This window comes from Xiphophorus hellerii, chromosome 4 (assembly GCF_003331165.1).
Source record: "Xiphophorus hellerii strain 12219 chromosome 4, Xiphophorus_hellerii-4.1, whole genome shotgun sequence".
Classification (NCBI taxonomy): Eukaryota; Metazoa; Chordata; class Actinopteri; order Cyprinodontiformes; family Poeciliidae; genus Xiphophorus; species Xiphophorus hellerii.
In genome coordinates this window covers 9,769,634-9,791,860 of record NC_045675.1, presented here as the reverse complement: position 1 = coordinate 9,791,860, position 22,227 = coordinate 9,769,634, and the positions used below count along the sequence as shown (strand labels likewise).

Below are 22,227 nucleotides of genomic sequence, written 5' to 3'. Positions count from 1 at the left end.
ATCAGTAAAAATGGTCAGTTTTCTTTTGTCGCTGAAACACCAAATTTCCTGTGATGTTCTTGATGAGCCGCTTTATTGCAGTGCACATTGATGCATTTATGTTTGCATCATTTTTCTCTGGGAAAATTATTGCTGTAGACTCCACCAAATAGTCCTCGATAAACTGACTGTATCTTACAGTTTTGTAAGATATTACAAAGCTGGTCCTAAATGCTGCATCCCTGGAAGAGTCGAGCTTTGTAAAACATCCTTGTTTCTTTCTCAGTTTAACAAGCAAGACTTCTTATGCTTGACATTCTCTGCATCTGTCAGATTATTTATTTCTCTTTGTGTTTACTCTGATAATGGTGTCAAATTGTCTTTTTTAATATTAGCTAGCATATCTAAGTAACACATTTACTGGGGTGCAGTAATGATGTCAAGAAAGCAATAATAACATTCAAAATAAAACCCTTAGTATTGTATTTTGTGCACCCATAGCAAATTAAGGAAATTTACACTGAAGATATAGAATGCTGAAGTTTGCTGCAAAACATTTGGACAAGCCACTAATATAGTGGGAGAAGACAGACTGTTCTGATAAAATCAGATGTGAACTTTGTCGATTCCATGCATTGTGTTTAGAGGAGGAGTTACATTGAATGTCACCCAAAAATAATATATCGAGAGTAAAGTTAGGTCAGCACATCCAGGTATGGATGTGTTCTTATAAGAAAAGTATACTGGCAGTCATATTGTAATTATAAGAAGGATGGATGGAAAAATTTGTGAGAAGCGCTTGATGAAAAACTGAGGAGGAAACCATGGTTGATTTGGACACGGCGGTGAAGCGCGACCCATTTATGGAGGCTTTAATCCTTGATGTGGCCATCACAGGTTCAAGACTGTTGACCTTTGCCGCATGTCTTCCCTCTCTCTCCCAACCTGTTTTCCTGTCTGAAAATTGATAGATAAAGGCTACTAGAGCTAACAAAACCTTTAAAAAAAAAAATCTAGTTTCGATTTATCACAAACACAGTTAGCCAGAAAAACCTTAAACTGGTTTCAGGAAAGGAAATTAAAACTGCTACAATGGTCTAGAACAAGTTGACAGAACCTTCAGTATCTGAAATAGTTTGTGATAAAAACATGGTAAAAATCACACCTTACCAACACTTTGACATGTTTTAAAGTTTCAAAGGTTTCACTGAGTATTTAATGCATATTGCATGTGTCATTCTACTCTATAGAGTAATTTCTTTTTAATTCATTGTATATGTGGAGTGCTTGGGGTCGTTACCAACATCTGGTGTGAATTTAAGTCCATTAGAAATATCTGAGAAAACCATTGACATGGTCAATACTTACTTTCTACACTTTAGATCTGACATGCATCCACATTGATATAATTAGTGATAGTTACTGGACCAACAAAAACAATAATAAAAAGTCCGACTCAGGTCTGAAACAACCTGGTTTCATTTTTCTACGAAACAAAGAACAGATGCAGCAATGAATATACATCCTCAAACAGATGTTTGAAGACTGTTCACCTAGCCATTTGTACAATGCTACAATTTGTGGATGTCTGGAACTGAATATTGCTACATTTGATGCAGTGTATCGACTTCAGCCTGTTTGTGTGCACAGGTGCAGCTAAATGAGCTCACCTTTATATGGTTGTAAACCTGTGTTCACAGGGATAAAAACGTTGCCAAATACTGTCTTAGTTTGTGGATGTCTGGTTGCAGTGAGTGGGACCAAATTTGATAAACTGTAAACATATGTGCACTTTTATGGTTTTCACATATGATATACCAGCATGTGTGTTCTAGAGGTTCAGTTTCACCTGCCAGCAGTCTACTGTTAATCCATCTGACGGGACTTCAGAGAGGCACTGACAGCTCCGAGTTTGGTCCAGCTCTCCTGGCCTCAAACTGTTGTCTCACTGTTGTGTGAAAGCTCTTGAGTGGAAACTCATAGTCATTCAAACACGATACACTTAAAGATTGTTTACATTCCACTGGGCATCTTGGCATCTTTTTTTGCACCATCTCTCTTCTATTATCCTTTTTTCTCTCTCTCTCTGTATACTTTGGATTGTGATTAGTAAACTTCAAGTTGTGGGAACCCTAACAAGCCTGTTTTTCTCACACTTCGAATTGACACAAGATTTCTTTTAGCCATGTTAAACTCCATTCATAGTTTAGGTCTTTCCCCAGAACTTAACATGGTTCTTCGTCTTTGTTCTCTGAGAAGACATTTATGAGGCCTTTGCTTTGAGCTTCCTGTGTTTAATAGTTTTTTAATTGTCTTTGCAGAGCTAAAGACCCAAATTCAGACCTCCCCAACAACTTTAGCATTGCTGTCCATCTTTTTTTGATTAGTGCACACCTGAAGACCCCTCTGAACAAGTACATTTAATGTTTTTGAAAATAATCTGCTACACATTAGTTCTTTCCAACCCTTTTATGGCTTTGCTGTCACTGTCGGTTACTCAGGGAAACAAATCACCAGCCAATTGATAACAGACTGGAACTGTATTGTTGTCACAAGCATTGTCTGATGTCGACAACCACTGCCAGGAGCATGTGCCTGCATATATGAAGCTCTGCTTCATGTAACAGAACTGAAATATGAGAACAGGGGTCTTTGTTTGGCACTGAACAACCAGGGAGTTAAAGATGAAAACAGCTATAAATCTTGCAATACCTCCAATACATTAATGCCGAAGTGAGACCATTTACAAGAACTGGAAAACCTTACAGGTCTTATCGGTCCATCACTTTAAGCATTTCTACTACATTTTGTAGTAGAAATATTTGCCAGAGTTTTTTTTCTCGTCTTTCATGAAAACTCACAAACCCTCATAAGTGATCTCTCATTAGTTTGACTTCATTTCACTCACCCTGGTATAACCCTTCTGTCCCAGTTTACCCCTGGCTGGATGGAGCTCAGTCACTGTCACTCACATTTTAATGTGAAATGCTTTGCCAGTCCATAACAGGATTTTTATTCATTTACTCATGCCAATATGCTCTTCCAGAAAATCCTGCCGTGCCTGACGATGGAAACACATTGCTCTAACACACTGCTGTCAGAGTTTAAACTCTGGCTTCCCAGATTATTTTATAGGGTCTTGCATAACTATTTTACATTTGTAGTCATCCTACAACCAGAAACTGTAATGTATTTCATTGGGATTTTATGTGATAGACTAAAGCAAAATACTGCATAGTTTTGTTGTGGAAAGGGTGCAAAGGATTTCAAATTAAAGTCTGAAAAGCGTACTGTGCCTTCACATTTAGCCCCTCAGTATGTAGAACCTCCTTTCACTGCAGCTACAGCTGGAAATATTTGGGCAAAGTCTCTACCAGGTTGGCTCAGATAGGGACTGAAATGTTTGTCCATTCTTTGGCAAAATATTTCAAACTGACGTGGATAGGATGGAGGCTATCTGTGAGCATCAGTTTACAAGTCTTGCCACAGGTTTTGGTCAGGACTTTGACCAACTCACAGATATGCTTTGATCTCAGCTGGGTGTTTGTTTAGGGTTGTTTTCCTGATGGAAAGTGAAACCCCACCCCTGCCTTAAATATTTTGCACAGGAAAATTTGAATAAATTTGTTTGTTTTTGTATACCTGGTTTAAATTGTAGCCATCAGATTGTTTTCAGCAGGTACAGTTAAGACATTTCACATTTCAATCCTTAATTGTTAGAAGGACTCATCATCAGTTCAAGATAATTATAAACCACACTGAGCATTCTCTTTATAAGGCTGTAAGACAACTCTCTGCATGACCTGTCTGCTGAATCTACATGATGCTGTTTGTTTGCCAATGTTCTCTAATAAACCTCTGAGGTCTTAACTGAACAGCGGCGTTTATACTGGGATTACATAAAATACAGGGGGATTTATTTACAAATTGGGTAATATTTAAAAGTAATTAGTGAGTGGCACACTTTTATTTACAAGAAATCTTGTAAACTTCATTATAAAGTTTCTCCTCTTCACAATGCTATTTCGTGTTGAAGCTGTCACGTAAATTCCCAACAAAATAAACTAAATACTAAACTAAAGAAAGTTTTTCTTTTTTGCACAAAATGTAAAATGTTCAAGTTTAAATTAGCTTGCAAGGCGCAGTAATAATCATTTTGTCACTATTATAAAATATTACAGTTCTCAACGTTAGAAACATGCATTTTGCTTTGTAAAAACATCTCTGATTACCACACATGCACCAAAAAGTGATTGTATGCTGTTGCTGCAATTACATTTACTTAAATTTTTACTTAATAATGTAATAGTTCATTGGTGCTTCAGCCTTCGAATAGCTGTGAAAGTGATATATCTGTATTTCATTTGAAAGTTATGCATTTCAAACATTATGTGTTTACAGATTGGTTGTTGACTTGGACAGGGTGGCTCATTTCTCTGGGGGTCATAGATGCCAAAGTTCTGCAGAGACATTGAGTCTGGACAGGGTCACAAAGGCCAAAGACCACAAGGAGAGCTGTGTCAGTCTCCTAAACCCCACAATAACATTTTCAGCCCTTTTCACCTTCTTCATATCATCAAAGATAATACAAGTATAGTTCTAATGCAAAACCCTTCTAGCTAAATGTAAATGCCTGAAGGGATTTTTGTGGTTCCTATAAAGAGAAGTAAAACTGGTGGGAATGTTCATGATGCAATCCTTCAGCACAATTCTTCCTTCATGTTCCAAGTAAGCCAATAAATGTTCTGCTTGCATATTGCCAGAGTTTCTTTTTCCAGCCCTAAAACCACAACAGTTTAATAAACCACTGCGTTTAGTGAAAACAAATCGCTGTTTTAGGGCAATCTGGTTAGCATTTCTCAGGAAATCATGCTTGAAATAAAATACACGATCGCTAGCATCACAATAAAGTGGTGGGAAACTGCATCATTCTCAGTCATCAGCATTGTTTGATGATATGGTTTGTGGTGTCTGAGGTTTGGAGTGAGACGGCACAACCCTCAAAAATAATAATAATAAAAAAAAGTTGGAAAACAATGGGGCCTATCATGTTCAAACACTTTTACGTTCATGACTTGCATATTGAGGCCTGAACATACAGAAATGAAAACTTTCTAAAAGGGTGGGTGAGATGGTGTTGCAATTTTTGGAGTGTTGGGGCAAAGCAGAGAGGAGGAGGAGCGCAGGTTGGATTGTGTTCTGGTCAAAGTGGTGCAGGCCTCATTTGATGAGCTACCAGTCAAAGCTTCTTCTGTTAGGTGGCAGGTCTGATGCTTCCCCTGAGGCCTGGGCCCTGGAAGTGGACTGACAGAGCAAATAAACAGAGAGGAGGCGCTCACACTCAACACCTTAACACATGTATACTAACACAAGTTAAAAAGAACACACATGTATGCCTCTAGAACTGACCTGCTGCTGTGCTAACACCCTATCATCTTTAGGAAGAAGTTGCTGTAAAACCTTTGCAGAGTTTCAACAAAAACAAAACCTGAGATATAGCAGAGATTTCAGCGTTTAGAGTAGTTTCAGATGGATGTCAAACATACTGAATTTCTTGCTTCAATTGTGAAACCAAAGGGAGGTAAAAGTATAAATAATAGTTTTCTAAACATGCGTTGAGTGAGAACTGTAAAAACAGTTGAGACACCTTATAAACTTCTCTCACCTCACAACTAGCAGAAAATGAGCAACGTGGTGAAAAGACGTAAACATAAACTGTCTGTGTATGAAACAAATGCCGGCTTCAAAAAAGGAACATGAAGACGTGGCTCCCCTCCAAAATCCCGTCTTATTTGTCTCCCTCATCATGCTAATGTGTTTCAGTGTAATGCATCACCCCACAACCAAGCACAGTGCAATGCAGCGAGCCAAGTTTTACAGCTCTCTTCATCTGCAGAGGTTTTAAAACAAATAAATCACTTACATCTCGGCTGATGGATACAGCATGCCCTAACTGTAACACGTATGAGCTTCATTAGTTAGATACATCCATCAAAGTGGCACACACATGGCTGGGCCCTTGTCCTGGTATGTCAAGAGGCCGTTGACCTCCACTGAGCTCCACTTCCTGTGTTCCTCCCACCGCAGTCCCACAAGGGAACGCTGTGAGCTCACAACAACCGTCATCCCTGAATCAAAAACCATCCTCCTCCTCATGCCAATATCCCCTACTTCCTTTCTTACTTTTGTTTCTCTTTCCTCTTCATCTAAACATCTATATTAGATAAACTCCCATCTCTGCTGCTTAACATGTCAGCCACTTAAAGGCGTTGTATAAAAAGGTCAGTGATGTTTAAGCAGAAGATAGTTGCTCTTCTTGTTTTTTAAATCAGGCAGGTCAAAATTAAAAAGTGATTTTGTACATTTTGATCTGTTGTTGGACTCCACATACCCGCGTTCAACTAGTTTAACTGGCTTTTTCCTCTGGCCGAGGTCAAAGTTGGGGCCAGGATTGAACCAGTTTTTCAGATAAAGAACCAGCGCTAAAACCAAACACTAGAACCCGTTTAGTATAAAACTTAGTATAAAAACAAAAGTGGAGGCTGCTTGAAATAACAAGTGATTTTAAATAATAAAATAGAAAACTGATCAGTAGGTCTTTCAGAGGGCTTTTGATCTAAAACATATGGTCAAATTTACACAGAAATATTTCACCAACACATAATCAGACTTCTTCCATAGTCATCCAGGCCTGCCTACTGTAATCCTACAGAAAATCTGAGGGGTGAGAAGAAGAAAGTACCTGGATGTTCTGAGAGATTGTTGTTAAAATAAACCTATCATTTGTGCAGAGAGAAATGATCATATAACCTTTTCTGTGGTTGCTCTAACCTTGAGAAACATTATAAAAGACTAAGAGTTGTCTTTTGGCCAATTTGGGTGGGGATGTATAAACTGTTGACAGAAATGTTTCCATGTGCTCAAATTAAAGATTTAATTTCTCATTTTTCCACTGTGAGATTACGCCACCGCAATAAAAGATTCATTTTGTGTGTTTTTCACACATTTTACCGAAGTCAAATGCGTCACTATATCTCAACCTAGCAGTTGGGAGGATTGGGCTTGTTATGCATAGTTAACAGAGCAGCATTAATGGAAAGCTTCACCCAGGCTGTCAGGACACAACTGCAGTGTATACCGAGGTGAAAGTCAGTGAGGGTTTACTCCATACTATCCTTTTTAGTGCATTCCTGTCTGCAATTGCTCAAATAAATCATGGCAATGCTGTAGCAGAAACCATAATAGAGAGCATCCCCTCTGTGGGAGGAGACCACTTTCTAAAGTACATAATCTTCAGTGTAAAGTGATCTGGGCACATGCCTGCCTCTGGATCTTGTCTTTGTGTTTCTAGCCGTGCTTTCAAGCTGATTTTGGCTGAAACTGCACCAGCAGAGTGAGGTTACACAAGAGCCTGCTTACACCTCTTACTGGGTCAACTCCATACCAGCTGAGATGACTGATAGAAGAAATTTATTTGAAAAAGGCCAGATCAAAAGACAGATTTGAGATGCAGATCAGTATACTCTGAATTGGTTTGCTCTACATTTATATCCACATTGATTATTTGGTTTAGCAACTGTCTGTTTGATGTTTGACTGAATCAGACCTTTAAAGAAAAACCCAAAGTTCGGATCAAGCTCCTTTTCCCACCATTAATCAAAAAGATTATTGCTGTCTGCTGCTGTCTCAGTGCGTGAGATTTCTGCTTTATTTGTTTCTATCAAAGCTAATGGAAGTGTTACTGTGCATAACTCAGCGTGCGCAATGTAATACCCAATCTTTGGTTCTGTTTATTGTAATTTATTGGCTCTGGGTACACAAGATGTCAGACCCCACAGCCAACTGTCATGGTTGATGATACCCATACTGACTGTATCAGTAGAGGCCAAGAAGGACTGCCTGATCCTGTTCATTTTGTTTTTATTATTTACACACACTTTCAATGGCCTATTTACTGTAAAACGTGTGGCCCAGCGCTGCTAATTTCAAAACATGTACACACAGGTTGAGCCAAAACTCGACACCAGAACAGCATTAAAAAGACATAAATAACTTCAACATGGCAGCCATTTCACTCTAATGCACTTACAGTAAACAATTAGTAAAAGAAAAGGCAACTAAACAATCCAATTCTGCTTTTTATGATGCAATGGATACTATCCAAAGAATCAGTTTAGAGAATGAGCTCACATAAAGTAGTACCTTTGAGCACAGTTCAAGAATGTCATGTTGCATTGCCTTATTCCAGTGAACAGTCGCTGTTCCAGGGGTCTGGAACCTTTTATCATACAAAGAGACAGGTTTGGACCCAAAGGGTAAAATACAGTTAAAACAATGCTCACAATCTAGTGAGCATAACATTACAACCACCTACCTTATGGGATCTTTTAAGGCATGGACTCTACTAGATGCGGTATCTGACACCAAGATGTTCGCAATAATGTTGAGTACTGGAGTTGTTCTAACTTGGTTCTCCAGGATTTCCCAACAGCTTGATTTGAAAGAGAATTTGGATACCCAGTTTAAATGACCTGTTCTTGCTATTAAAAACTTGCTATTAAATCAAAAGTTATCTACATTTTTGGACCAAAATAAGACATACAACATTTTTCCAGTGTAACGTTCTGTTGAGCCAATCCGCCTGCTGGAGATGAGCTTCTCTATTTGACTCAGCTCCTATGGCAATATAGAAATACATGATCAGATTCAATTAATTCCCTATAAGTACAAAGTCATCTAAGCAAAAATAATGAAACAGTCCAAGGTTACCTGAAGCTAATGGGAATCTTTCAGAGTATTTCACTCTAACTTAGGATATCAGTGGCTTTCACTGTTTAAATAACTTAAATGAAGGCAACCAATCATGCAACAAAGACTCTTTTATATAAAAGCAGCTGTTACAAGTTGGACAAGTCCTGGTCTAAGTCTAACTGAACTTGATGGATTTCCTTTGTACGAAATGGTAGGAGCCATCAAGTCACCCCCACAAAGAGAGAGCAACATTAGGCCAATAATATGTCAGTCAGAGCAGAAGAGGGAAGAACCAAATGGAGAAAAAGAAATCATGTCAACATCTAGTGAAAGTTTAGAATGATCAGAAAAATACGATGCTGACATTGGCCTAAATCTATGTACGCATGTCTCAAATCTCAAACAAAGTTTGCTGAGAGGATGTGAAAAAGGACGCTGGCAGAGAGACAGTTTGTTAGAGTTGTGTCTTGTTCAATTAATAAATCCTGACTGACGTTAACAGGCTGCACCTCATTACTGGATAATATCCCAGCCCTCACACATCACTTGGGAGTCAGAATATTGTAATGTTGCTTTTAAATGAGACTAATAGTCTGCATTTGATGCCATTAAAATGCTTCTAACAAAAAACATTTTTACACACACTGATGGAGTTCCAAAACAGTAACGTATATTTAATTTAAACTTTTTTTTCTGAGCTTATGTCAAGTGGAATTGGCCTTCTAAAACCAAAAGCATAAAGTGTTGATCCTCCACTCCACTCTTCTGCCCATCAGAAGGTTTTGGGGCAGCTGCTGGTCCTGTGGGAAATGTCTCTTAAGGTTTCCTTCTCAAAATAGCTCAAACTCAGTTATATTTGATGAAGAACTTCTGTGAACATTTTTCATGTCTTGCTGCAGAATCACAATTGAATTTAGGTTGTTATGCTTTAAGTCCGTATAATTAGGGCAGTTGTCCTTCTGTAAAGTAAACCTCTGATACTTTCTCTATTTTTTTGCAACCTCTAAAAGGTTTTTCTGCAATTCTGCCAATTTTATGATATAAAGAGTCGGATTCAATATATCAATCTGTGACATAATGAAGCTGACATATCTGGTCCTTTTACATATTTACATGCAGAAAAAGTTTAAGTCTACTGTGTTGATTCTGCTTCCTTAGGTTATGATTCTTATTCTTCCTTATATCTTGTTATATGGTTGTCCAGCTTTACCCACATTTGAAGTGGCAAAAGGAAAAAAATCTCTGTAGAAAAATGTATTTTTTGTTGTTTTTGAAAGAAGCATGTACACAAAACCAAGCCAGCAGCACATAAAGTCATCCCACAGCAAGTAAGAGTGACCAACACTTCATGACCAACACTTCATGAGAGGAACCTCAAGAATTTCAGGGAGGATTATTGTGGGAAAGGAGAAATTCAGACGACTCAAACTCTGCAGAAGAAACGGGTCAAACTGACCTTAACATGCGAGTGAGGCAGACTTTACAATTTTCTGGCTCTCAAGTAGCAACATTTTCTCTTTAAAATGAACAAATCCCAAAAATTTTAAATTACAAAAGGTGGTTACTTGAAACTTTCGTGGTCCTATCAGAGAAATGATACAAATCAAAGGCAGACTTCTCAATCCAGATAAAAATTATATTCATGCAAAGTGAAGAACTTTCAGCATCTGTAACACATTAACTCATCTCTGAAGACTAACTGACTGACGGATGGATTGACTGATTGACTGAATGAGTGTCAGTCTTAATCTCAGCATTAGCCCTCCCCTTTCTCCACTTCACCTCCATGTCTGGCCTTATCCAACCTTCTCAACACTCCCAGCTACAAGCTGCAGATTAAAGCTACCTTCATCTGGATCTCATCAGTGTGGGCCAGTCGTTGTGTTTTATAGGTTATTTTTCATTCACAAGAAGGAGGCATAGAGGGGGACTCACTGTGATTTAAAGCTATATTGTTGGGAGGCTGGAGGACAATAAAAGCAACATTCTATCAAAGAGAGGTCTGTAGATGGGGCATCATTTTAAATCCCCTTCTGCCTCTTGCTCAAATGTCTGCATGAGTTTCATGTGTAATATTTGTACCGTGGCCATTTTCTAAGCCACTTCATTGCTTTTTCTTTCCAGCTGTAATGTCTGTAATGTGTGGTGAATTGTTGTGGGCTGGCTGGATGAGTGTCATTTCCAAACACTAGGAGTCATTTGTGGTAAAAAAATAAATAAATAAATAACAAAAAAATAAGGAAAAGAAAAAATCTTCAAGTAAAACACTCCCACCCCTGTGAGGAGAGTATGCATACATGCTCTACAACTGCAATCTACACCAATCAGAGGGAAATGTTCTGAACTTCTTCTTCACTGTGCTTGTCAGTGGCAGGCTAATTAGTACACTGAGGTCCGTAACAGAATCTAATAAAACAGGGAAGCGGGAAGGGGCAATTAAGGGCTGTAATTTATGCATAAGTAGGTAAATAACCAAATGACGAAGTCAACAAAAAGTTAAATATCCAAATGAAAAAGTAACCTAAAAAATAAGAAGTCAATTTTGAAGGTTTTAAATAATTCAAAAATGGAAAAAAATACATAAGTGAATGTTTAAAAGTAAATAAGTAAATCAAAATTAAATTAGATACGGAATGTGTATAAATAAACGATTAATATATTACAGGGAGGATTACTGTGGGAAAGGAGAAATTCAGACGACTCAAACTCTGCAGAAGAAACGGGTCATTTATTTACTAATTTATTGACAGATGGATGGATGGATGGATGGATGGATGGAAATATGTAGACAAATCACAATTTTCATGACAGATAGGAAATCAGACAAGCTATAACAATAGCAGCTTTGTTTTTTGTTTTTTTTGGATAATTACTATGCCTTTTGCAGCAGTAATTTGAAAGTAAAAAACACAAACTCAGTTTAAGGGTGAGTGAACTGCAAGCCGGATTTCCTAATGAGTGTGTTTGGTGCCCCAGATCTCCACAGCTTTACTGTAAATGATCTATAGGTCACTCCATCAGCTGCACACATTCCTCTGTGTGGTCTGTCGTCCTCCAACTTCCAGATGTGAGATATCAGCACTTCTCTCTGCTGCTATTCTTAACACAAATGCAGTTGTTAGCACAACAGTTTACTCTGTTTACTTTTTATTCGCCAGCCTAAAAATTTGCTTCTCAGTGGGGTTTTGTCTGGATAGAAGGAAGTCTTTATGCAGCCTATTTTGACACTTGTATTGTTCATTCATGCAATTTTATTCTTTTGAAATTTGTTTAACTGTCATGCTGTGACTAATTAAGCTTTAAAAATATTTCTTATGTTGTGTAGCTATGCTAAAACCTGTTGTATTGTTTTCAAATAAATGCACTGTGGTTATTGGAACACAGAAAAAAAAAAACTCACCCAGTGTTACTCCTCTCGAGTTTAATCAAGGCTTAACGCAGTTCTTGGTTTCAACAGCCATTTATTGTGGACACATCTTACAAAGTCCCCAAAAATGCCGTCAGAACTAAAAACAAAATGTAACACAAACCCAAATCAGTTCACAATAAATGGAGTATTTACATAAATAAAAGATACAAATAAACAAAACCATACCTCATTAGCCGCATTGACTCCAGAGGAATAAAGTTTAATTTCTAGCGATTAGCTTCTTGAGCTTGAATGCCCCATGTGGCTCTAAGTGCGCCAGCTAATGTTTCCCCGGGCAACACATGGTCCGCGGAACAAAATAAAAGGTCCCCCCACATTTGAATGTACACTTAACCGAACTTAATGAGCATCAACACAAATGTACTAAAACTACCACACATATTAAACTTAATGTTTATTATTAAATAAACTTTAACTACTGCCACCTTAAACCAAACATCAAAACAATAACCAAATGCAGTTGTCTTGACAGCAGCTACACCCAGTAGAATAAGTTCTATTGAATAAGACAATTTGTTTCCTGGTCATGTTAAAGGAAAAAACATTTAATTTTCTCCTTTCTTGTATTGCAGGAGGAAGTGCTGTGATGGATTCAGGTTTGTGATGGGCCAGTGCATACCTGAAAGTAGGTAAACCATACTCTGATCTGTTCTCACTAATGTGGAATTGAGCAAATAGAAATAATTGCAGAAAATTCCAACTGATCTAAAGCAAGGGAAGTTTTGTCTGAGAGGAAACAAAAGTGATGGGTCTTAGTGTATGCACACTTCTGTTTAACTGCAGATTACAGACACAAGCTGACGTTTTGAAGCATTTATTTCTATCAAATATGATGATTGCAGCTAATGAAAACATTTAAGATACGTTACATTAATGTAGAAAGCTGTGCTTAAAGAAAAAAATGTTTAGTAGCTGGTTGTAATTTTCCATGGTGCTTTAAATTTAACAGATGAGCATATCAGAAATCATATTCAAATTTTTTGACTGTGATTTTACAACATGTTTTAGAAGCAGTCTTTCATGTGTAAACTATGCTGAAAGGGTCAGAGGAATTTCTTTACTTTCTCTGAAATTGGTCAAGAAATAAATTTAAACATTTAAAAATTTCAAATAAAACCGCTAGAAGATCTCCAGAAATGCTAATAAACAATAGATCAAGGCCACTTTGAAAGTTTGGCTTACTTGTATTATATTTAAACATTTTTTCACATCATTTGTGACATCCATTAACTGTATTTTGCATCAGCCACTAGATGGTGCTGTGCCCCCAGGCTGAATACAAGCGCTTGTGATTTTTTTTTTAAAAATCCGCATTGTGGTGAAATCAAATGTTATGGACATAAACCAGAAGAATATTACTTTCAGAAAAGTAAACATTACTGTGTTGCTCTGTTACACAAAATCTAAAGAGTTAAAGGCAGCAGCAGTTTCAAAAACGAGGCCCTTAGGGGTCAGATTGTAGATTTCATGTTCACTTTACGCTGAAATAACACAACCCAGCTCAACAGTGCGGTAACAGTGCTACAGAATGCTACAGCAGATAAGTTTGATATGATATTTTAAATGTTAATTCATCAATTATGGTTTAAATTGCGTCAGATTTGGAACCTTAATATAGCATGATTTTGTCAATATAAAATATTAGAAATTAAAATTTTAACCGCACTATATGAGTTATAAAGTAGATAGTGCTCACTATCTAAGCACGCTACAGAGTTATTTTACTATGATAACCTTGAGGAAAAAAATCACATGATTTCACTGTGAAAAAATTAATACCATTTAATTTTTCTTATTTAAAACAGTTCACAAACAATTACTCCTACTTGTTCTAAACTGATATACTGGTTTTTACAATTATAATGTTGTTTATGCCATTCTATATATTGTAATTTCTAACTTTAGTTGTAGTATTCATATGCTTCTTTCATTTTAATTATTTTTTTCCTTCTGATCTTTGTAGTGTAACACAATAAAAGGGGGATTTTAGCTGGTTAATAAATTGTATAAGTTTGACTGTCTTGATATTTTCTTCCATGAGCTGCTGGAGCATTTCCCAGTAGTGGAATGAGTCGGTCTTCTCTTATTGTCTTCAGGTGTGGATGTGTGCGCTGCGTCACCCTGTGAGCAGCAGTGCACAGATAACTTTGGTAGAGTCGTCTGCACATGTTACCCAGGTTATCGCTTTGATAGGGAGAGACACCGCACCCACAAGTCTCCCTACTGCATGGGTCAGTATGGCTCTCTCTTAGTTTTTGCTACATGTGCCATCATCAGAGTTCCTATAACGTATTGTCTCTAATAACACAAAAAGTTTGATTTTATTTGAACAATGAACACCTCTAGTTTCAGCTTCCACAACCCCTTCTCTGTAAATCATATTATGCATGTGAAATATCAGACATCTTGCTGATTTTTATTGGTTTTCATGTTTCATGTTGCATGTTTTAATCTACCTACAGACATCAATGAGTGTGAGGTCTCTGGTAAAACTCTATGTGACCATGAATGTGTGAACACAGTTGGGAGCTTTCTGTGCCGCTGCCGCACCGGTTACATCCTGGCACCAGACCAGCGGTCCTGTATCCTAGTGCACAACTGTGAGTTGACATATGTTTTCTGAAACTGATCTGGGCGTTTTGAACATATACAACATATCTTTGGCGTATATTGTTTGTCTCTTCCACTTGATAATTGTTATCTACTGCCCATAGTTGACTGTTGTTATGAGTCACGCCACAGTGTTCAATTTTATCTCTCAGTTGTGCCCTGAATAAGTTTTGTACCTTTGCATGTCCAGTGAGCGCTATATTTTGGTTTGATTTTGTATCCACAGAACATTCAAGGAAAAATTGTGACCCCCCTCAGGGTTTCATATAGTTTCAGTTTTGTAAAGAAGTATGGTTATGCACCTTTGTTACTAGTGATACTAAAGTTGAAATCTGACTTAAAACTTTTTAAATGGTACCAAAATAAAGCCCTATTTCCTGTTTTTTTTTTTAAAGGAATTTGGACTACATTTGACAAATAACTTGAACATTATAATTCTAAAAAAAAGAACAGAGATCCTTTAAAATACAATGGAGAAACCTTTCTTCTACTTGGGAAAACACCAAGATTGAGCATTTTTAAAGCTTCTTACCTTTGGGAACTTAGTCCTCAGAAAAGCATGATGAATCTGCATTGTTTACAGATTCTTTAAAACACAAGTAGTAACTTACCTCATTCTTCTGACTCAAAGTCGTGTTTACAAAAACATTAGTAGTGCGTATCCTGTTTAAATGGGCGGCTTTCACCAAACAGAAGATAAAGAATGTTTGTTTTGTCGTGCAGTGAGTTCTTCGGGAAAGTCCGACACCTTGATGAGTGCTGGTTCCTGCTCGTTCACGTGTCAAGATTTTATGAACATGAAAAGCAGCCTGTTTCAACTCAAGCTGCGGCTGGGAAACACACAGTCGCACAACCAGGTAAGAAATCTGTCACATTTAAAGCACTTGAGCCAAAAATATCATAAGAACATTTTAATTTTATGCTGAGGGATGACAAGTGAGCTTAACCCTCTATGGCATGACTTTTTATTTTTGTGGGGAAGAAATATTTTCCTGCATTCTTTGGGAGCTTGGTGGTCCCTAATTACATGTCAATCATAAAATCGGACTCTGACACCTCCTGGAACCAGATTTGGGTTTGTTGCCTCAGGGTAACATTGGTCTAGAACACCAAGATTGTCTACACTGATTATGAGAAATGAAATACAAATCAAACAAAAACTATATTCATAAAAGAACTATTTTTTGGACAAAAATATGTCAAAAATCATGCCCCCCAAAAAATAAAATAAAGGAGCAATGTGAGGTACAGCTATGTGGTTTGTTGCCTGAGGGCAACGCCATGCCATAGAGGGTTAATGTCATGGCTTAAGATCACTCTTACTCGAATTTAACTTTAGGCTAATGCTTCCAAAAACACATTAATCTTCTGGTCTGTTTGCAGGTATCTGGTCTGGCAAACAGCAACAAGCCGATTCGAGCAGGAAAAAGTACGGACAGCCCCTGTCTTCCTGGATTACCTGGCCCTCCAGGTGCTCCTGGTCTCCCAGGTAAGAATGAAATGACAAGGATGCTTGTGACAACTCAAATAAAACATATGCAAAACGTTTTATGGAAGAGATTAAAACCATAGTAGTTATGAAAATTATTTTATTTAGACAAATTAGAGTAGCACTTTGTTTTACTTTAATATTACCACCCACTCCTCCATTTTACTATTCCTCCATTAAATAAAATCTGCCTGTCTTCATCAGGGCATCCAGGAGAACCAGGAAGCAATGGGGATCTAGGGGAAAGAGGTCCACCTGGTCCAAGGGGTCCACGGGGAGACATGGGGCCCATGGGACCAGAACCTGACCTCAGGCACATAAAGAGGGGACGCAGGGGACCAATGGTAAGAAAAATCAAAAAACAATCTATGGTGTAGGTCATTAATCCAGAACATTAGATATACATTAGATCAAAACCTTAATCAAACACACCTGCACATCATAAAACTAGAGTACATGATGAGTTTGTGACACAACTGTTCCACTCAAACTACCCCAGGTCCATATTCTTTTTCTGCTTCAGTTCACAAGTATTACTTTATATTTCAATAAAAAGTTTTCAACCTTTCAATGGTATTACAGTTCACAGAGAGTGGAGTTTTCTCCATTAGTACACACATGTCAGTGATCACGGCAGGGAAAATAAAGTACCTGGATCTCTGAAAACAAGTCAGATCTTTCTGAGTCTTTTAAAGAACTGAGGATTTCATTGGGGAGTTTATTAGAACAGTGGAGAAGGATGCCACAGGATTTCTCTGCAACATACACTTCTTTGAAAACGTATTCGTCTCCCTAAAGATTTTCCACATTTAGGCTACAACAGCTATAAATGTATAAATGTGTTTTACTGGGTTTTTATGTGATGGGAAAACACTTCATTTTTCATTGGCGTAGAAGGAAAATTAATTCAGTGTTTTCAAACTAACCTATAAATAAAATTCTTTAAATTGTGCCTATATTTGTATGCTGAGTCCCTTAATCTGAGACTGATGAATAAAATCCATAAGTAACCTAATAGAAAAACTACTAATAGCATTCTGAAGTCCAAGGAACAGCAAGCAGGTCAGGGAGGGTATAAGTCAATCCACCACTTCAAAATCCAATATGGCTGCTTTGTATGTGACACTTGATAGCTACAGTAAAAAACTCTTTATTTGCGCTGCGGATGATTTGTGCTCGTTTGGTGAATATGTTTTAATAAAGTCGAAATTGCTGAGAAATATTATGTCCTTATCATTTCAACAGGGACCGCCCGGGGCTTCAGGAAGAGACGGATTAAAGGTTGTGAAAATACATGTTTGTTTTTAATTTTGTCTCTCTTCTTGATTCTGCATTTATATGCAGCTGCCGTCGCCATCTGGTGCCTGTGTTGCACTAGTGCAATGCAGACACTTAGCTGCTGCTCTGACTGCTCTAACATTGTAGTATCCATATAACACATGAGAGTTTATAAAAATAAAAAAATCACCCTCTAGCATATAAACACTAACCACAAACTCTGAGTTGAACACCCCAACTTGCAGATCCGTATTTAGCATCCATTAGGTCCATTTTGTATACAATGGGTTCCCTCATGGGAACCTACTGATTACTTAATAAAAACCCAACTCAATTCAAGTGTTTTCACTTCATTTGCAGTACAATGGCAGCAGTTCTCCACAAAAGTCATCTGTTGATTCTTTGCAAAGTGTACAATAAATAAATTAGTAAATATTATATCAGTTCCATTGATTCAGTTGACTTTATGTGGATTAAATTTAGGCTTGTCCAACCAAATCAAACCTATAAATTGTAATTCTGTATTTAATTTTAATATTTAGTGAGTACACACGGATAGCTTAAATTATTGGATTGGTACTGTTTCTTATTCATCTTTAGCTACTTTGACTCTTAAATCCTCAAGTGAAGCTCCGCATGTGTGATAATATACTCTGTAGAACATTCACTCTCTAAGGAGTTGAGAGAAACTGGTTCATCTTCGCTGTTTCCTACCAACAGGGTGACAGAGGAGCTCCAGGACCCAGTGGACCCCCTGTGAGTATAACCAAGTGAATTGCTTGATCTCAGCCTCTTCTGCTACTTCTGAATGTGGAATCAGACATTCACTACATCCTAATCCTTCCTGTTTTTAAAGGCATCTGCAGACCCTACCACTAACACCATGCTCATTTTTACTTAGATATTAGTCCAATTACATTCCCTACAGGTGTTTTATACCATGTTCTATCAGCTTGAGAAAATAACTACTGCTGGAAATTTTTGAATAAAAGTAATGGTAGAATTGTGTGATAAAATCTAGGCAGTGATGCATGATGTTGACTTTAATTGAAAAACGATTGACTGGGATTTCCACCCAGTAAAGAATCTGTACCTAGCAATTACCTGGGTATTTCTGTCTGCCTGGGGGCCATGCGAGTTTCAGTAAACTGTTTGTGAATTTACACTGGTTGCCCAGTCGGTGGCAGCGACATCTCTAGTCAAAAAAGTAACCTTAATACAGAGTTTTGAATAGGTGTCCACTGTACTGACCATGTTCTGTAATATGGTTTAAAACTTGAATATATTCACAATTAAGAGAATTATTTAGACCTTTATATGATTTTTTTACAGGGACCACCTGGCTCCTTCGACTTCCTTTTGCTAGTGATGGCTGACATCCGCAACGACATCATTGAGCTCCAGGAGAAGGTGTTTGGCGAGCGGAGGGGAATCTCCCTAGACAGTCCTCCTCATTCCAGTGGGGAGGAGGATTTTGTTGAATGGTCCTCTGGACATGGAGATCTCAAAACCTGAGTTTCTCACAGCCAGCTTAGAGATCATCGTTCATGCATTCGAGGCCAGAGAACCAAACACAGTGCCTACCTTTTAGTTTTGTTCAGAACCACCCCACCCCATTAGCAACCTCCCAGGAAATGAACATGCCACTTTATGGAGCAATGAGTCTTGTTGGAACTCTGACAATGCTTCAAACTGTGCCAATTAGAGATAGCAGACATTTAAAATCTCTCTCAAACTGCTGCCAACACAGTTTTGCTGCCTTTCATTTCTGTGGGTGTGTATGAACCCTGTGCGTGCAGGACATCATGTGAGAAAGATACAATATGAGCCCGCCTGTCTGAGCCTCTGAGCTCTGCCTTTGAGCTGAACCACTTCAAACGATGAGTTTTATCGTCTGCATCTCTTCCTCTTCCTGTGTCCGTCCATGGAAGCTCTGCTTTGCCACTGATGAATTGCCTGTGGGGGCTTCGGTTACAAAAAAAGAAAAAGATTACAACATAGGATCTGCACGGTTTGCTTTTTCTGCACCTGCAGTGTCCAGTGCGGAGGTTTGACCTTTGCAGCCGTTCTCTGAGGCAAACTCAGGAAATATTTCATGAGATTCATGAGCATTGTGTTGTTGTAATTGTACAAATATCAATTGGGGCTTCATTTTTCATTAGAAAAAAAACTCTATGCAACAAGTAAAAACTGGTGGCATCTGTTGCTTTAACATTATGATGCAGAAAATAAATACAAAAGATGGTTATTGACATTTTTATACGTAAATTATATAACACAATTGATATTTAAAATACACTTTTATACTCAGTATTTTATTTTAAATTGTATTGTTTATGTAAACAGGTTAGTGACTGCACATGTTGTCTCCTAGATATAATCCAAACCCAGCAGATGTATCATAGAAAACTTTGAAAATAGTATTTTTCTTTTAGTTTTCCAAGCAGCTGCAAGGTACCATACTGAATTCTTTTGATTATGGTTTTGTGAAAAGGAAAAAGTGTGAAACAAAACTCAATCTGAAAGCTGAATTTATTTTTTTTTTAAAAATCATATTTTATTGCTTGCTTTCATGACTAATCCTAAACACGAGTCGGCTTTCTCTGGAGGTTCTTTTAAAAATGTTTGAAAGTAGATCACAATGACTTGCAAAGGAATGGAAACCCATAAATACCTGCTTAAAGCTTGGGACACGCAATGCCATTTTTTTTTGTCTGAATTTGCCCCAAATTTCCATTTGAGGAAAGTCTATGTCGGCCTGGATTGTTGTGGTTAGGCAACACAAATCGTTGTTAGTGTAAACACCTGTTCTTCTCAGAATCTTTGATAACTGTTTTAAAATATGCATAAAAGGAAAATCCAAATGAAACTGAAGGGTTTTTATATTTTAAAGTTGATTGGATCATCTAGGAATTTTCACTGATAATGTACTGTATGAATTCTTGCTTTTTATGGGTAAAAATCTAACATGATCCTGGAACTTATTAAAATTAAAAAGAGAAGAAAACATGCCTATCTCTATTGATCTTTACTAGTCAAGAAATGCCAAAAAGAAATGAGCATTTGACCTTAACTTGTCTATATCTGCAGTCAGAGTGATACTCATGGATTTTAAACAAATGTCATCATGCCCAGTCAAAAGGATGACAAGTTTTCTGTTCAAAAACCACATATGAACCGTTAAGTATGGTTTAGGATCTGTGATGCTGTGGGTCTGTTTCTTTTCCAACAGAAAACATTAGAGTGCAATAAATCACAAACTCTTTCAAATTCCAGGACATTAAAAGAAAAAACTGTGGTGGCCTCTTCCAGAAAACTGAAGAAGCCACCTCTTCAGTTTGTGAAAGTGTTTTCTAAAGTGTTTTAGAAAAAGGGTTAGGGTTAGGGTGAGGCCCAAAGCAAATCCACACAGACACAAAATCAAATTTCTTTTATGATCATCTTGTTCATCAAACTTAAATCACCTGGAAAATTGTGAGACAAAATAAAGATGAGTAAGAAGAAAGAATTTTGTGTGATTTAGAGAGATTGTGCAAAGAGGCCAAAGATCACTCTCGCTGCATGCTCCAGTCTCATGGGTTCTGACCATTGGAGATCAATCAGTGATTGGCAAGAAGAGGCTGTAGAGAATATTGACTGCAGGTACAATTAGATCTGTCAGTGGGGATTTAGTCAAGAGCCAAACAAATGAGTTCTTAAGTCAATGTTTAGACTGTTGTAAAAGAAAATCTGTGAGATAATGCTGCTGTAATGAAAGATCAGTTTATTTGAATGCTTTTCACACAGCAGTAGCACTAGCGCCAACATCTGTATGTATTTGTTGAATATTTAACAAATCTAATAAATTGAATACAGCAATACTTGTTGCTATTTTGCAAGCATCCAGATGTCCCAATATAAATAGCTGGAACTAGAAAATCTTTCACTGGGAAAGAATGTTTCTATGAAAGCTTTTGATATTCAAACTTCAAAGCAATTCCCAAAATTACAGGTTGGATACTTTAGAGCCAAACCCAGCTGAGAAAGCTTTGTGGGGTAAATCAAACAGTGAAGCAGTGATCTTCCACATTTAACAACTTGTGATCATAAAGCACGCAGTACTGCCAGCAGAGGGTGCTATAAGTTACTAATAAACTCCAAAAAAATCCTTCCAAGATCTTAACTTTACCCAGTGAGGTTTTCAATTGTTTTGTCAAATTAGTTTACCATGTAAATAAATATGTAGTTCTTCAATGTCTCAGAAAGAGTTAGATATATCAAAAATTCACATTTATCATGCTTTTACACTAAGTGGCAAGATAGTTTGTCTTGCAATATGTACATTGTGGAAATGGTAGAGGTCAGAGGTCAGGGCATTTGAATAGAAAGAGTTGGAAGGATGATCACTGGCCATATTCTGTTAGTTGGGGACTGTTTGGGCTTCAACACACTACCAAATTATTAGTAAAGAAAATAAATGACAATTAAACTTTCAAGCTTTAGACAGATGCTACGATCTGGTTCACACTGTTGGATCAGAGTATTTTTAAAGTTTCAATCCTGTTTAACAGATCCAGTAAATGCTTCTGTATTTGGTCTTGCAGTCAAAACAAATGCATTTTCACATGGATTTTGCTGATATGAAATATGCAGGTGCATTTTTTATTTGTCTTCTAGTACCTTTGCGTGCATGTTACAGGTTTCTCACCTG

At 37.5% G+C, this 22,227-nt stretch overlaps 1 protein-coding gene and 1 long non-coding RNA gene across 3 annotated transcripts in view; one reads left to right on the top strand and one right to left on the bottom strand.

Annotated features, from left to right (window-relative positions):
- The window catches only part of LOC116719046 (collagen and calcium-binding EGF domain-containing protein 1-like), a 34,921-nt gene extending 13,526 nt beyond the window's left edge, over positions 1–21,395 (top strand). Inside the window, exons 3-11 of one of the 2 annotated variants that reach the window (XM_032561397.1) lie at positions 12,733–12,785; positions 14,257–14,391; positions 14,683–14,760; positions 15,494–15,627; positions 16,154–16,259; positions 16,464–16,603; positions 17,505–17,540; positions 18,258–18,293; positions 18,870–21,395. In XM_032561397.1, coding sequence (XP_032417288.1) covers positions 12,733–12,785; positions 14,257–14,391; positions 14,683–14,760; positions 15,494–15,627; positions 16,154–16,259; positions 16,464–16,603; positions 17,505–17,540; positions 18,258–18,293; positions 18,870–19,052 — 901 coding nt within the window. In that variant the 3' untranslated portion in view covers positions 19,053–21,395. Of the gene's footprint in view, positions 1–12,732; positions 12,786–14,256; positions 14,392–14,622; positions 14,761–15,493; positions 15,628–16,153; positions 16,260–16,463; positions 16,604–17,504; positions 17,541–18,257; positions 18,294–18,869 lie in introns of both variants that reach the window. The other variant, XM_032561396.1, reaches the window with a different exon arrangement.
- Positions 12,003–12,544, bottom strand: LOC116719047 (uncharacterized). Its single transcript, XR_004339064.1, has 2 exons — positions 12,326–12,544; positions 12,003–12,236 (listed from the first exon to the last, which is right to left on the bottom strand). It is a non-coding gene; the product is annotated as an uncharacterized LOC116719047 (long non-coding RNA).
- Positions 21,396–22,227: the final 832 nt, after the last annotated feature.